General features: G+C 41.5%; 1 protein-coding gene across 5 annotated transcripts in view; it reads left to right on the forward strand.

Moving 5' to 3' along the window:
- SSBP4 (single stranded DNA binding protein 4) overlaps nt 1-17,289 on the forward strand; it is a 660,119-nt gene that overhangs the window by 106,447 nt on the left and 536,383 nt on the right. For 3 of the 5 annotated variants that reach the window (XM_077475913.1, XM_077475915.1, XM_077475911.1), the window contains exons 2-3: nt 695-796; nt 9,188-9,260. The exons of 1 other annotated variant lie outside the window; for it this stretch is intronic. In XM_077475913.1, coding sequence (XP_077332039.1) covers nt 695-796; nt 9,188-9,260 — 175 coding nt within the window. The remainder of the gene's footprint in view (nt 1-694; nt 797-9,187; nt 9,261-17,289) is intronic. One more of the 5 variants, XM_077475914.1, reaches the window with a different exon arrangement.

Below are 17,289 nucleotides of genomic sequence, written 5' to 3' on the forward strand. Positions count from 1 at the left end.
TAGCAAGGCAGTGATAGTCTTGGAGGTGTGTTTGAGGTCGTTATCATGTTCATGTCTATTTCCCAAAGACAACCTCTGGATATGACGCTGAGCACATGCACTCAACTTCTTTGGTTGACCATGGTGAGGTCTGTTCTGAGTGGAATCTGTCCTGTTAAACTGCTTTATGGTCTTGACCACCATGCAGGGTCTTGGAAATCTTCTTATAGCCTAGGCCATCTTTATGTAGAGCAACAATTCTGTTTTTCAGATCCTCAGAGAGTTCTTTGCCATTAGGTGCCATGTTGAACTTCCAGTGACCAGTATGAGAGAGTGAGAGTGAGAGCGATAACAACAAATTTAATACACCTGCTCCCCATTCACACCTGAGACCTTGTAACACTAACGAGTCACATGACACCAGGAAGGGAAAATGGCTAATTGGGCCCAACTTTACATTGTAGAAAAGTGTCTTTGCTTCAGTGTCGTGAAAAGATATAATAAAATATTTACATAAATGTGAGGGGTGTACTCACTTTTGTGAGATACTGTATACACACACACACAAACACACACACATATATACTGTATATGTATGTATATATGTTACTGTACTGGTTATTCACTTTATTGATGCTCATTGCTATTGTTTGCTGCTACTCATTTTATCCCTTTGTTTTGCTTACTCTTTACTAAAAGCCTTTTTCAACCCCAGGTATGTTGGTGAGTTCAGGTACTACCAGACTGGGACATTATCTCCTAAAGCAGAAAGACCTAGTCAATCAGCAACTCCTCCAGGCGTAGCGCTACATACACAGTGAGGCTAACTTTTTGTTACTGACAAGTTATTGACATGTTTTATATTGGTGCAGTGATTTTCAAAGCAGATGAAGAAATTTATGAGCTGCATTCCCACAGTATTTCTGTTTCACAAGCTATGTCATTTTTCCTGTTTTGGTTTGTCTGGCTGTATAGCAAAACTGATACATTTCCCAAACTGTATCTTTGTAAAGTGTTGCAGAGATACACTGTTACAGTGTTCTATCAGACTACCACTATCAATCAGATTGTGCAACAGAAGTGACGTTCCGACCAAAAAATACTTACTGCGATGCATTCCACAGCGCGCTATGTATTCCAAACACTTTATGATCTGACCAGTAGCTGTATTGTGATCACCCATATGGACATCTTAGTACACCCAGCTATGTCTTGAATTGCAGAGTAATTTTAGCAATAAAGTGAGTGTATATAAGTCAATATCACAATTATCAATATACTATTACCTTTTATATACACTCACTTTATTGCTAAAATTACTGTGAAATTCAAGACGTATCTGGGTATAGTAAGATGTCTGCATGGTGTCTTTTCCACTGCGGAGCTAGAACCACCACTAGTGGGCGAGAGTGTCCCCTGTGAGAGGAGAATGTGTCTTCATTGCAGGAGGGGCGGTGTTCTATCAGAATACCGCTATACGTCAGATCATAAAGTGTGTGGATTGCATAGCTCGCCGTGGAATGCATGGTGGAACACATCGCGCATGCGCAGTAAGTATTTTTTGGTCGGAACATCACTTCCGTTGCACCTGATTGGTAGCAGTAATCGGATAGAACACTGGCAGATGGCACTAGAGATGACAGGCTTCTTGTAACAGGAACTACAGTGAAAAAAGGATTTGTTATTTGTTATAATGAAGATTCCACCTCTGTAAAGTGGATCTCAGACTCATATTAGATATATGTTTCATGTGAAGCGCGTGCATACAAGTAATTTGTAGCTGTAAATGTACGTATTTATTACCTTTAAAAGATATCACAGCACTCCTGCAGGCAATGCCTTGATTAGAATTACAACACAAACTTTGTTAACCACTTCATCCCCAGACCATTTTGCTGGCCAAAGGCCCTGAGCACTTTTTTGCGATTCGGCACTGCGTCACTTTAACTGACAATTGTGCGGTCGTGCGACGTGGCTCCCAAACAAAACGTGGCGTCTTTTTTTCCCATAAATAGAGATTTCTTTTGTTGGTATTTGATCACCCCTGCGGTTTTTATTTTTTGCGCTATAAACAAAAAAAGAGCAACAATTTTGAAAAAAAAAAACACATTATTTTTTACATTTTGCTATAATAAATACCCCCCAAAAATGTATAAAAAACATTTTTTTTTCCTTAGTTTAGGCTGACATATTCTAAATATTTTTGTTAAAAAAAATCGCAATTAGCGTTTATTGATTGGTTTGCACAAAAGTTATGGTGTTTATAAAATAGGGGATAGTTTTATGGCATTTTTATTAATAATTTTTTTTTTTACTAGTAATGGCTTTCGATCTGTGATTTTTATCGTGACTGCAACATTATGGCGGACACATCAAACATTTTTGACAAATTTTTGGGACCATTGTCATTTATACAGCAATCAGTGCTATACAAAGGCACTGATTCCTGTGTAAATGACACTGACAGTGAAGGGGTTAACCACTAGGGGGCAGTGTAAGGGTTAAGTATGTCCTGGGGAGTGATTCTAACTGTGGGGGGGCGTGGCTATGTGTGACACGTCAGTGATCTCTGCTCCCGATCACAGGGAGCAGAGATCAGTGACACTGTCACTAGGCAGGACGGGGAGATGCTTGTTTACATTAGCATCTCCCCGTTCTTCCTCTCCGTGATGTGAGTATCGTGGGTATCCCTGCAGCGATAAAGTGCGCGGGACCCGTGACCCAACTCACGGAGGTATCGGCCCAATGGTGTGCATGCGATGGAACGGCAGCAAATTTAAAGGGACGTAGCCGTGCCATTCTGCCGACATACATCGGCGTGTGCCGGTCGGGAATCAGTTAAGCTCTTACTTCTTTCACTGGGATGCTATCCTATAGTTGACATAATAATGTAAATCCTGGTACCTGTGCAGTTCTCAGTAGAGCTTCACCTCATCCACTAAGCTCTGGGGAAGATTCCCTTGAAAAGTGCAACTTCCCTAGAAAAATGAACTATTTTTATGATCTATTTTTAGTAAATCAACCCCACTACCTCTAATGAAAGTATGTTCCAAGCATAAACGACTCTATTGGTAAAAAAAAACGTCATTTTCCTAGTTATGAACTTCCCCCCCGCTAGTTTGAGGTCCTGTTCCAATGTTCTTGAGCTTAGCTTCATACAGCAGATATTTCCCTCCTGAACCTTATTTACATCTTTGCTTTTTCAACCATCTGAAATAGACAAACAGAAACCTTTGCATTCGGAAATTGAACTGAATTTTACACAGCTTAGATTAATCTTCCAGCAATGCCAAACCATGTTCCATACTACCAACTCATCTAGGAATATCAACCCTATTGCACACCTTTGCGACATCAGCAAAAAGACATACCTTACCCATCAAACTTGGATGCACACAGGTAATTTTTTTCCATTCAGCCACAAGGCTGAAGGAAAAAAGAACAGATTCCTGCATACATGCAAGCAAGGTAGGAATAGGTAGGAATCCCTCTCCCTGGGACATTGCAATCTGACAGCAGGGACTTAATAAATATTAGCTTAGTTGGGTCACACAGGTCAGTAGAATACAGTGAAACCTTGATTTGAGAGTAACTTGATTTGAGAGCGTTTTGCGAGACAAGACATTTTAATACATTTTGATATACAAGCCATATCTTGATATACAAGTAGGGTCATGTCACAACTGAGTATTAAAGTGAAGAGAGGTGCCTCTAAGTGTAGCAATATGGTTACATTTAATGGAGGCACAACATTTAGAAACTCACATGGTTGATGATTAAACCAGGCACATCTAAGTATGCAGGCATCCGGGGTAAAGCTGTCCTCATAAACCGTCTTCTGCACCACCATTGATGTCATCCCTTCCACTCTGCACTCCACAAGCGGTTCAAGCCATGCTTTCAGATCGCTCTACTGTAGGGTAGTCTTTCCAGTTATGATTGCAGACTGACAGCGGTGATAGCCGGTGGTGCGGAGAATGGTCTATGAGGACAGATTTTTTCCGGATGCCTGCATACTTAGTTGTGCCTCTTTTAATCATCAACCATGTGAGTTGCTAAATGTTGTACCTTCATTAAATGTAACCATATTGCTACACTTAGAGGCGCCTCTCTTCTCTTTAATACCCTGTATCTTCTGATGGATTTTGCTTCTAATCCCCTTGTGGAGGCTTCCATTTGTGGATGGACATTTTATGGTTACACAACCTATCACATTGCTATAATCTTTTTATATGGACTGTAAATGTAAAGACCTATGAATAAATGGTTGTGGAACAAATCATTTAAGTTTCCATGATTTATTATGGAGAAATTTGCTTTGATATACAAGTGCTTTGGATTACAAGCATTTTTCTGTAACGAATTATGCTCGCAAGCCAAGGTTTTACTGTATTGTACTTTATTACTTTACATTACATGGTAACATGTGGCTTGTCCCGCTGTGAGCCAAAAACTGGCATTGCTAAACACACATTATACTATATACCACCCCTTTGCAGCAGAGTTCAGTGTATTAGATAGAGCACAGCTGATGGAATGCCTTGTAAATGTAACCTTGCATGCTGCAATATGGGGTGTCAGGGGCTGCTTTAACACTGGAATATAGTCTCTTCTACAGAAAGCCACTATGTTTCAGAAAAACCAACAGGGACTGCAATGTGTGTGTCTGGACAAGTGCAGCCCTTGTACTCCCCTACATGCTGCACTTTCTGACCTAGTCACCTGATATCTATTAGCCATCTCTATTGTAAGTCATTTTCTGAACACAGTTGCCCTCCTACTGACACAAACCAAGGAGACACTGCATACCATCTGATATCAAGCTTGTCAGTCTCCACAGAAAAGGGCCTGAAGCCAGTACAGTATTATGGCGTTTTGCCCTTTATGATCGACTGTGGTCCTTACAACATGTGCTTCTGCTAACAATGACTAAATTCACAGAAGGAAACCTGTAACTGTCTTGACTTACTGCTGAATTGTATGGATAATAAAGAAGCTATACGGTGACTTGTAGTCCTACAATGCATATTAATGAAAAATGTGTCTGTCTGTTTTATTCTATCCATAGCAAATCTGTGAGATGGCCTTGCAAGTTCTTGCAAGAAAATTTTGATAAAATATGTCTGACAATCTCACATTACTGTTTATTTCATCACGGATGTATTGGAAGCAGGGGCGGACTGACAACTCATGGGGCCCCCGGGCAATAGGAGATTATGGGGCCCCCAAGCAATCAGAGATTATGGGACCACACAGTATACAAACACACACACACACAGTATACAATCACACAGTATATACATACATGTACACACAGTATACACAGACATGTTTCTATTGACTGAGAAGGTAATGGAGGGGTGGGGCAGCTATAATCTTGGGATTTTTAGACGAAAAGGATGTTGATAAGGGACATTTCAGAGACAGATGTAAAAAAAAACACAGATTTTTACATACTGTCCCTGGTTTTACTGAGGCTGGCAACCCTGATGGGGCCCCCTAGTGGCTCGAGGCCCCCGGGGAGACTGCCCGAGTGGCTGAATGGTCAGTCCGCCCCTGTTTGTAAGATGATGAAGGTTTCATTAAAAGTACATTTAAATCAAAATGTAAAATGATACCTTGAGATGCACAGAGGAACACTACCTACCTGCTGTGTCGAGTTTCTCATCTATATAACTTCATCAATAACTTTATTTTTAAAATGGGTTAACAGAACATCATGGTATTATACTTCCACACAAACTCTTCCATGTCATACTAGCTTAGTGTAAGATATTAAAGCTGAAGTTATATTATGAAGCACCAGACCCCTTTCACACTGGGGGTGCTTTGCAGGCGCTACAGCGCTAAAAATTGCATCTGTAAAGCGCCCTGAAAGAGCCACTCCTGTGTCTCCAGTGTGAAAGCTCCGAAGGCTAGCAGGGGGGGTGTTTTTTTTACCGTCGTCTTAGTAGTTAAATCCACCCGCAAACGTAGTCGGAGCTGCGTTTTGCCGTTGGTATCGTAGTGCTGTCCCATTGATTTCAATGGGGAGCAGCGGTGGAGGAGCGGTGAGAAAACAGAAAGAAGTAAAAGTGTGAACATTACTACTACCTGCAAGATTCTTAGGCCCCTTTCACACTGGGGCAGCATCGTTTTTCACGAGCTACAGCGCTACAAAAAGTGCCTGTATAGCGCCTGAAAGAAGCGGCTCCTTTCACTCCAGTGTGAAAGCCCGAGGGCTTTCACACAGGAGCAGTGCACTGGCAGAGCGTCAAAAAAAGTCCTGCCAGTAGCTTCTTTGGAGCGGTGAAGGAGCAGTGAACTCACCGCTGGCGGTCAAAAATCCCCTTCATTAAGGTTTGAACAATGTAGCAGAAAATATCTGTTGGACTCAAAACTAAACTCCTGGACAAAAATACCTAACAAGAAAAAATGAATGTGTGATTGTGCCTGCATCTATGGCCAAGCATTGCTGCTCTAATACTTGCCCGAATATTCAGACGCAATCACATAATAATTTATTTCTCCTAGTGAAGATTTCATCAAGCGGAATGCAAGAGCGTCAACTACTCACTAAAGTTTTTATTTTTGAATGACAGGAGGGATACCTTAGTGGTGGGAGAGGCTTAATCTCAGCTTGGCGTATGTATATCCTAGGCCTTGGATCCAAAGGTCTCCACTAGGATGCACAGTCACAGATTGATTCAAAGATTACATGTTTTTTTTTCAGAAATGTTGTAACCATTAAAGCATTTTAGTCCAGTTCAAGTTTAATTGGGTGTGAGGGGTCAATACTCCAACTCACTGCAAATGGTGACTTAGAACTTTGTCTCTTCTTGAGGTTTGTTTCAAGAAAGACATTGAACCGAATATATTTCAATCTGTTTGATAGCCCAGTCATATCGACATTCTGATTGAGTGTACAAAAGATTTTTTTTAGCACACTTTTTTTGAGCATTTTTTGAAACCTAATATTTCAGGTGGAATCAAAAATGGAAGCAGTCAGCCTTAAATATCTGGAGTGGATTTCTATGGGGATGCAACATATGTGGTATAATCTAACTTATTTTTAAATTATTCTTTTAAAGCATTTAAAATAAGCTGATCAAATTAAATTAATTGGAAAATGATTACCATTTTAATTGCAATGCGGCTTGAGAAAAGAGTAAAAAGACATCTATTATAACATTTCTGAGAGTGATGAACTTAAAGTGGTTTCCAAAGGCTGAAGGTTTTTTTATCTTAATGCATCCCTTTCATTAAAGGATAAGTTTACCAATTTTAAGGGTGGAACGTGTTTTATGTTCCTACGCCTGCAGCGTCTCCCCTATCCACTGCATCTATTGACAGAAAGAGGGGGATCCCGGCGCTCGCTGTCACTATTTAAAAAAAAAGTGGCTCTATCCACCCGACCATGTCATTCATTCACAGTGTTCTGTAAATGGAAACTACAACTACCGACATTATTTGCAGCTGTTGGCTTGTAGTTCTAAGTGAACTATCAGGGCGCTGTTGAGTACTCTAGATAGTTCATTGGCTCTTCCTGTCAGTGTGTGTCAGCCTGCTCTGATACACTGACAAGTCTGCAGGAGTCCTTTATGGCACCCACGATTCATGATCTGCTTATTGTGGGTGCATTGCTTTCTAGGCTCCTAGTAAAAATAATTTAAAAAATGCACATTTTTTTTTACCTGCAAAAAGATGTGCATTTATATTATTTTTTTTAAAGGTGAACTTATCCTTTAGGATAAAAAACCTTCTCAGTGCAGCTCCACCCCCTTAGCCCCCCTTATACTTATTTGAGCCTGATCTTAACAATGTGCACGAGAGCAGTGACTCTTTCAGCTCTCTCCCTCCTTATAGGCTCAGACACACAGCCAATGGCTCCCACTGCTGTCAATTACAGTCAGTGAGGAGGTAGCAGGGAGTAAGCCCACTGAGTGCCCCCATAGCAAGCGGCTTGCTATGATGGCCACTCAGTGGAGGGCAGGAGCCAGGAGCGCTGGCAAGGGGCCTGAGAAGAGGAGGATCTGGGCAAAACCATTGTACAGAGCAAGTAAGTATAACATGTTTATAATTAATCACTTGCCGACCGCCACACAAACATTTACGTCGGCAGAATGGTACGGACAGGCAAATGGGCGTACAGGTACGTCCCTTTAAATTTGCTGATGCGCGCGCGACCCTGCGGCGAGCTTTGTGAGTGTGATCTACCTATTTTGTAGACTCTATAAGTTTTGCGCAAACCAATCAATAAACGCTTATTGAGATTTTGTTGTATGAAAAATATGTAGAAGAATACGTATCGTCCTAAACTGAGGATAAAAAATGTTTTTTTATATATTTTTTGGGGATTTTTTTTAAAGCAAAAAGTATTGTGTTTTTTTTTTCAAAATTGTCGCTCTTTTTTTGTTTATAGCGCAAAAAATTAAAACCGCAGAGGTGATCAAATACCAATAAAAGAAAGCTCTATTTGTGGGGAAAAAGGATGTCAATTTTGTTTGGGAGCCACGTCGCACGACCACGCAATTATCAGTTAAATCGACGCAGTGCCGGATCGCAAAAAACGCTCTGGTCTTTGAGCAGTCAAATGATCTGAGGCTGAAGTGGTTAAAAAAAAATAGGCGTTCACAATCACTTTAAATCAGTTTGGCAGTGGGTTACATGTATGGATGCTTAAAGTACTTTTTTTTTTAAGTTTTGGATAAAATGGAGAGGTATTAGAACACACATCAGGTTTTTATCACTGTCTGTTCCACAGTTAGGGCATGTCACCCTTTATATTTGTCCTGTTTATTGTTATCACCAAGAGTGAAAGTAAAAAAAAAAAAATGTAATCCCCAATTTTGGAATTCAACAGAACAGGAATAAAGGAGAAATCTTTTATTGGTAGCATTAGTTTTGGTGACCCTGATGACAACCAGGTATTTCTTTACTTTGGATGGATCTCCTCTCACTTCCTGCTTTTGCCATGGGACAAGAAGTGAAGAAAAATATCCCCAATGGGACACAGATGGCAAAAAAAAAAAAAAAACTTTACTTTAGTTCTTTAGTACCTACTGCAACACCTGTTCATAAGCCAAATAATGAAGGGGATCATTTACAGGCTGTGGTTAAAAGTTGTTTTAAAGTCAAAAGATCAATTTATACCTGATAAAGCATGGTGATTGTTTTTGCATACGCAGTTTGGTATTGTTGGAAATATTTTTTTTTTTTCTCTTTTCAGATTAGCTTTATATGTGTATGAATATTTACTGCATGTAGGAGCCCAGAAATCTGCACAAACTTTTCTGTCAGAGGTAAGAAACTTTTATTTTTTTTATAATTTGTTGCCTAGTCAATGAATACTCAAAGAGCACCTTTGTAAGTAAAATAGTTCTAAATGAATTAATTAAGTCATTAAGTAATTAAAATGTGGGAAAATATTATTCTGCAGTCTATGACTGCTACAATGATTCTCAATAAAAAATTATTGAAAAGTAGAGTAGCAGCTATACTGTAAACAACAAGGATAACCCTTGATGGGATTGTATTAAAAAAGAAGAAGTCTGTTATAGGATAGAGTTATTTTGTATTATGTTTTCTTAAATAGTGAAAGAGTAGGAGGTAGTATGTTTATGTTTTAGGCTCACCTAAAAATAGTTGTATGACAGTATACTGAAAAGGTAAGAGGCCCAAAGAAATCCAATAAAATCTAATTTCATCATAAATTTAGGCAGGCCAGAATGTATTCTGCTACATGTCTTTGGTAAAAAAAAATACCAATAACTGCATGATAATAGGTTTGTGTGAAAGTTAAAGAGTCTACAAGCTATGCTACGTATCATTGAAAATTGATCAATCCTGATGTATACAAGTTATTTCTCACACATGGCGTAGATAAACTTACAATTACATCCCAAAATACATTCTGCTACTACTCCTGAGTGTGGTGATATCACATGTGTGAGACCTTTTCACTGTCTGGCCATATAGAGAGGCCCCAACATGTTGGGAGCACCATCAGGCATTCTACCGTGTTTCCCCGAAAGTAAGACAGTGTCTTACTTTCTTTTTATCCCCAAAAGCCCCACTATGTCTTACTTTCGGGGTATGTCTTATATTGGAAAAAAATCCCAGCATGCAGAGCTGCACTGCGCTACAGAAGAGGACTACAAGTCCCAGCAAGCAAGGCTGCACTGCATTACAGAGGACTACAAGTCCCAGCATGCAAGGCTGCACTGTACTACAGAGGAGGCCTACAAGTCCCAGCATGCAAGGCTGCACTATGGAGGACTACAAGTCCAAGCATACAAAGCTGCTATGCTCAGCAGAGGAGAACTGTAAGCCCACACAGCCCGGTATGTTGGGACTTGTAGTCCTCCTCAGCTGCATCTTGCGGTTACATAATAAGAGCTGCAGAGAATCTCTTCACACCCCCCTCCCCCTCCCCCTCCTTGGTCTCTCTCTGTATGACCAGCACTGACCTGTACCGGGAGGACACAGAGCCAGTGACACCTGTCGGCAGTGATCCGGGACCTGGCGCAATAATCCCCTTCTCTGTGGTTGCGTCGCACCGTTCTGATCATGCTCGGGCAGCGGCTGTCACTCACAGCCGAGCAGAGTGAAGCCACCTCCCCCTCCTCTTGTATGGCTACACAGTGCTGTGTATGGAGGAGGGGGAGGCGGCTTCAGTGAAGCCGCCTCCCCCTCCTTCTCCTTCATGGACAGCACTGTGTAGCCATACAAGAGGAGGGGGAGGCGGCTTCACTCTGCTCGGCTGTGAGTGACAGCCGCTGCCCGAGACTGATCAGAATGGCGCTGTCTCTTCAGTCGGAGGGGGAGGGCGCTGGCCTGGCACCCCCCCCCAGGGTGTGGCACCCGGTGCGGCCCGCACCCCCCGCCCCACTCTTAGTACGCCACTGGAGGCGGCAATACCCCCGTGTTTTCCCGAAAGTAAGACATATGTCTTACTTTCGGGGTATGGCTTATATTAGCCGACCCCTCTGAAACTCCCGATACGTCTTACAATCGGGGGTGTCTTACTATCGGGGAAACACGGTAGGAGCATACATTACACATTTAGTTCCTAACTACCTATCACATTTTTGAAGACCCTGGAGCACCAGGACAATAGAAATGCCAACAAAATGACCCCATTTTGGAAGGCAAACACCCCAATGTATATTCTAAGAGGCATAATAAGTCTTTTGAACATGTCATTTTTCCCCGCTTTTTTGGGAAAATGTGGAAAGAAAATGAAAACATATTTTTTTACATAAAGTTGTCAATTTATAAGATACTGCTAACACATAGCATGTATATAGCAAAAATCACAAACCAAAATACACTCTGCAGCTCCTCCTGTGTATGGCGATACCACCTGTGTGAGACTTTTACACAGCTTGGCCACATAGAGAGGCCCAACATCCAAGTAGCACCGTCAGGCGTTCTTAAGGCATAAATTACACATTTCTTTTCCTGAGTACCTATCACATTTTTGAAGGCCCTGGAGCACCAGAAGAATGGAATTAGATGTGGCAGATGTGCACCAGGTGTACGCAGATGGTCACTGACAGATGTGGCAGATAATCACGCACAGGTGTGCCAGATGAGCGTGGACAGATGTGCGCAGATGATCATGGACAGATGTGCACCAGATGTGTGCCAGATGATCACGGACAGATGTGCACCAGATAATCACAGACACATATGCGCCAGATGATCACAGACAGATGTGCACAGATGATCACGGACAGATGTGACAGATGTGACAGATGATCACACACAGAGGTGCCAGATGATCATGGATAGATGTGGCAGATGATCATGGACAGATGTAACAGATGTGCCAGATGATCATGGACAGATGTGACAGATCATCACGAACAGATGTTTATTGGGACAGGTGTGGGGCAGATGTTTACTAGGACATATGTGGTACACTTGTGTGACAGGTGTTGGTGTTTTCACTGTTTGGGAACACTGGCTGGGTGATCAGTGTGTAAAAAAACTGTAAAAAACAGTTCATACACACTGATCCACTGCTCACAGATCCGCTCCCCTTCTCCTCACTGACTCTGTGTGGCAATGGCTCTCTGTTTACTACATGATGGCTGCGATTGGACACAGCTGTCATGTGATCAGGAGGGTCAATCACAGAGTACTGCTGCCGAGCGATGTTGGCCTGTCTCTGGGGGACACGGGCACATCGGGACCGCGTTGCTGTGTGGGCATGCGGCTGCACGATCCCGCTTCCTATGACGTTCCCCCATGCTGTTTACATCACATGATGGCTGTGATTGGACACAGCCATCATGTGATCAGGAGGGCAAACCACAGAGCCCTTCAGCCAACCCGTGATGAGGCGTGTCTGTTTCACATGGCTAAGCAGGCACGCGGCTGTGTGATCCTTTTCATTCTGAAAGACATTCAGGAACGTCCACTTAGAAGGAGGAAGCGCCCACCTGGCCGTTTATGTGCAGTGGCTGGGTGGGACGTTAAAATATGTGTCTTTATAGAAATGTCAGCACTGTTGCTAAAAAGTAATTAGTAATTGATCTAGTAAATTAATTTTGGGAACCCCGTTAAAGTTGTAAAGCAATGTTTGTGAATGTAACAAATAACAAAGTATATACTCCAGGAGAGTACATAGTTTTAGGGATAAAGTGTAGTTTCCAGTGAACTCTCATCTACCACCAGCAGCTCTGGGCTATCAAATCATTTACCCGAATTTTGCTGAAAAATAAAGGTCAATCCATTAGATTTTGAGACAATGGGCTAAATATCTCTATGTTTCTATAAAATGTAAACTTTGGCATTGGCACTGCAATAACGTCTCTGGTTTATCCATTTAACATAGCTTATTTCAAAATAAAACCACTTTCTGGATGTTAATGAGCATGTTGTGAAATTGCTTTATGCTTAAAGCTTAAAGTGGACATTTGGTGATTTTTTTTTTGTGTATCTTTCATGCTTTTAAATCTACTGCCCTTGCTGTGTTAGCTTTGGAATGTAAAACATTCATTTGGTGGCAGTGAACTGGTCCTTCTATATCAACATGTAAACAAAGGGCTGCACTTCTATAGTAACCTGAACACATCAGATCAAAAGCGTTCTGCTTACTGCGCGTGCAGGAATGGGAGGCATTGTACTACGCATAACGAGAGATTTCGCGGGTTTCACGCGGAGCAACACAGGCTATTGCAAGAAAATTGCGGCCAGGGCTTCAGTTTCCCTCAGTAAACATGGCTGCTTGCACAATAAGTGTGGGGCATGAGAGATGAGCAGTTTGGCAGGCATAAAGTTAGGTTAAAAACAATACAACTTGCTAATAATGTTATAATTACATGCTGTTGTATTTTTTTGGGTTATGCGTGTTTGACTGTAATTCATCTGAACCACTTGCTGATCGCTGTCGGCAAATATACATTGGCGGAATGGCATGGCTGGGCAAAGTAACAAACCCTATGTTACTTTGAATTTCCCCCCGCGTGCGTGCGTGTGCCGTCGGCGACCCACACACAACTGCCGCCAGCTCCGTGACCGTGCCCATGGGACCCGCAGACTCTATCGCCGTGGGGATAGCTGCAATAGTGTCACGGAGCTTAAGAACGGGGAGATGCTGATGTAAAGAGCATCTCCCCATTCTGCCTAATGACAGGACACTGATCATCTGATCCTGTCATCGGGAGCAGCGATCAGTGTCAGGTCACACACAGCCCATCCCCCAGACAGTTAGAAACACTCCCTTAGGACACACTTAACCCCTCCCCGCCCCCTAGTGGTTAACCCCTTCACTGCCAGTGACATTTTTACAGTAATCAATGCAATTTTATAGCACTGATCACTGTATTAATGCCAATGGTCCCAAAAATGTGTCAAAATTGTCCGTTGTGTCCGCCATAATGTAGCAGTCACAATAAAAATAATCACAATAAAAATTGCTGATTGCCGCCATTACTAGTAAAAAATAAATATTAATAAAAATGCCATAAAACTATCCCCTATTTTGTAGACGATATAACTTTTGTGCAAACCAATCAATAAGTGCTTATTGCAATTTTTTTACCAAAAATATGTAGAAGAATACGTATCGGCCTAAACTGAGGAAAAAAAAGTTTTTTTATATATTTTTGGGGGATATTTATTATAACAAAAAGTAAAAAATAATGCGTTTTTTTCAAAATTGTCACTCTATTTTTGTTTATAGCGCAAAAATAAAAACCACAGGGGTGATCAAATACCACCAAAAGAAAGCTCTAATTGTGGGGGAAAAAAAGGACATAAATTTGGTTTGGGAGCCACGTTGCATGACTGCGCAATTGTCAGTTTAAGCGATGCAGTGCCGAATCGCAAAAAGTGGTCTGGTCTTTGGCCAGCAAAATGGTCCGGGGCTGAAGTGGTTAAAGCTGAACTCTGGGCGGATTTATTATTTTTTTTATTCATATATAGTTGCCTTCTTACCTTTAACAAATGCATTTATACATAGGTATCCAGGCAATGCAAAGCTTTTACTTCTCATACTGATATAAAGGCCACCAGTGATGTAATTACATCCCCATTTGCAGTAGTAGAAAGAACTGAACTACCCACTGTAACTACATTGTTTATAGATACCCAGCTCCCAATCCTAGCCACTATAATGCCTGTTTACTATAGTTTCCATTGCATGATGAGAATTGAAGTCTCTAATAGCGGCATTGAATGTAGAGAGAATGTGGTGTATCCACCTCTAATATACCTGTACCTCTTGCTGGGGCCTAGCCAAAGCTGCTTTTTATGAGCAATAACATCACACATTTTTATCAGGATTATATGCAAATAGTGTATTGTAAGTAATTAGTAGATACTTTTACACCTATGTGACAATGTGACACCCGTGATAGATGAATTTGACTTGCATCCCGAAGTTCAGCTTTAAAATGTGAAGTCATGGGGTTTCTTCTCACTTTGGTAAGATTACTTTTAACATATGGTTGTGTCTCCAGAAAAGGAAAAAAGGGAAAATCTCCCAAACAAGACCCAGATGGGGAGGGGGACGTTTAATCTTCTGAGTGCTGAAACAATACTGCCAGAGCACATTTATTCCAGCTATGACGTCTTAGACCAACTGGGTCCAAAAGAAAAGGAGGATAGTAGAGGGGTGGGGAGCAGGGAAATAAAGGGGTATTGTAGAATAATTATTACAGGAAGGGCAGTCCTTTGAGATGTTCTTTAGCTGGCTATTGTTGGGGCCTTTTAAGAGTGTTAGTGCACTTAACAACAGTCCCAGTTAGCATACATGCAGTATAGGTACAGTATAGTTAGCATATAGTCTGAGCACAGGTGAAAGGTAGATGTGGTTCAAATGTGGTAAAGGTTTGGTATATTCTGGTATAGGGTTTGTACAGGCGCAGTCTATGTTTGGAATAAGTGTGGTATAGAGTGCGATATAGATGGGTACACTATCGGCGGCACAGTGGTGTAGTGGTTAGCACTCTCATCCTAGCAGTAAAAAGGGTCGCTGGTTCAAATCCCAACCACGACACTACCTGCCTGGAGTTTGCATGTTCTCCCTGTGCCTGCGTGGGTTTCCTCCGGGTACTCTGGTTTCCTCCCACAATCCAAAGACATGCAGGTAGGTTAATTGGCTTCTGTCCAAAATTGGCCCTAGTATATGAATGGGGACCTTGGATTGTGGGCTCCTTGAGGGTAGGGACCGATGTGAGTGTGCAATGTACAGGGATAGGGACAATTGTATGCACTCACTCAGGATGGACTTGTGTCTTAATTCAACCTTACTAACTATGAAACTATGAAACTTGGTGTCCTGCTCTTAGTGGCACAGTCCCTGGTAGATGATCCATGTGCACCAGGTATGATGTGCACACCCCAGCTCCTGCCCTGCAAAGAGAAAGAAGCTTCCAGTGCAGTCTCGTAAAAACTCTCCCCCTCCTCCTCAGTGTATTTTGAGAATTGTATTGTAAAGGTCCATAGGTCCCATTTTGTGATTGATGTTTCAGACTACAATTCCCATGATCCTCAGCATTCTGCATAGAACTTAATAGTCTTTTCTGGCTGTAGTTCTCCCTTTTTTGACTGGAGGGGATAGTTGAAAACAACATTCAGCATAACAACAGAAAGTGAAAGTAAACTGATTGTAACGAGGGAAATGTCTCGTTCTCCATGTTTCTGTTGTCCAGCACCAAGCTACACATGTTTTCATAGTTAATTGAAAGTAAAAATCAACTTTATCTGTAGTTTAGCAACGCATTGCGTCAGTATATGATGAAGAAAGGACAGCAGGCCATACTTTTTTCCAGTGCAGCACAGTGCAAGGCAATCCAACACCTTCCGTTGAGCTAATGGAACTTAATGAAATGTGTAACATTTCAATAAATTTCAGTTAAAAACAAATGTGAACTGTGTGATGCACCACGATTGGTGCATCAGCACTGCAGTGATCCCAGTGCACTGCACTGCATGTTGTAATGCAGCCGCTGGTGTGGTGGTAGACCCATAATGTTTTATTTGTCTGAATGAATCACATTTATGGCAGTACATATGGGAATAATACTTGGAACATAGCTTTGCGATTTTTACTTGGAGTTGCTTGTTTACCAATGTTAGCCCTGGCACATGCAAGAGATTAAAAGGAAACATTCAGGTCACATCCCTATCCAGATGTTTAAGATAAATATTAAGCTCTGTTTTTGTCCTAAATCCCGTCTGGTGCACTGGTAGTTTATTTACAGTGGAAATGTTACATAACAGTGCAAATCTCTTTGTGGGAGTACAGTGTTGCTTTTAAACTAACATACAGGTAACATATTGCTACCATTGGGTGTTATTTACGAAAGGCAACTCCACTTTGCACTACAAGTGCAAACTACAAGTGCAAAGTGCACTTGAAATTACACTGCAAGTGCACTTGGAAGTAAAGTCGCTGTAGATCCGAGGGGGACATGCAAGGAAAATAAAAAACAGCATTTTAGCTTGCACATGATTGGTTGATAAAATAAGCAGAGCTTCCCCTCATTTCAGATCTACCCCTTAGATTTACAGCGACTGCACTTCCAAGTGCACTTTCAGTGCAATTTCACTACTTTTGCACTTGTAGTTTGCACTTGTAGTGCAAAGTGGATTTGCCTTTCGTAAATAACCCCCATTGTGTTGCCTTTTTCCCGACATGCTCTGAAGTTGGAGATTATTTTTAATTTACATTTACATTGCCAGGTTATGGTCAGTCATGAATGTTTTGTGACTTCCTGGCTTTTCTATACATATTTACATAGATGAAAGGCATAAAAGGCAGCAGATTTACCTGCCAAAAGATTTGTATTTCTGTTCATCCAGTTCTTGGATTTA

Source organism: Lithobates pipiens, unplaced genomic scaffold (genome assembly GCF_037356315.1).
Source record: "Lithobates pipiens isolate NorthernLeopardFrog02 unplaced genomic scaffold, aLitPip1_a1.2 Scaffold_13, whole genome shotgun sequence".
In the NCBI taxonomy this organism is placed as follows: domain Eukaryota; kingdom Metazoa; phylum Chordata; class Amphibia; order Anura; family Ranidae; genus Lithobates; species Lithobates pipiens.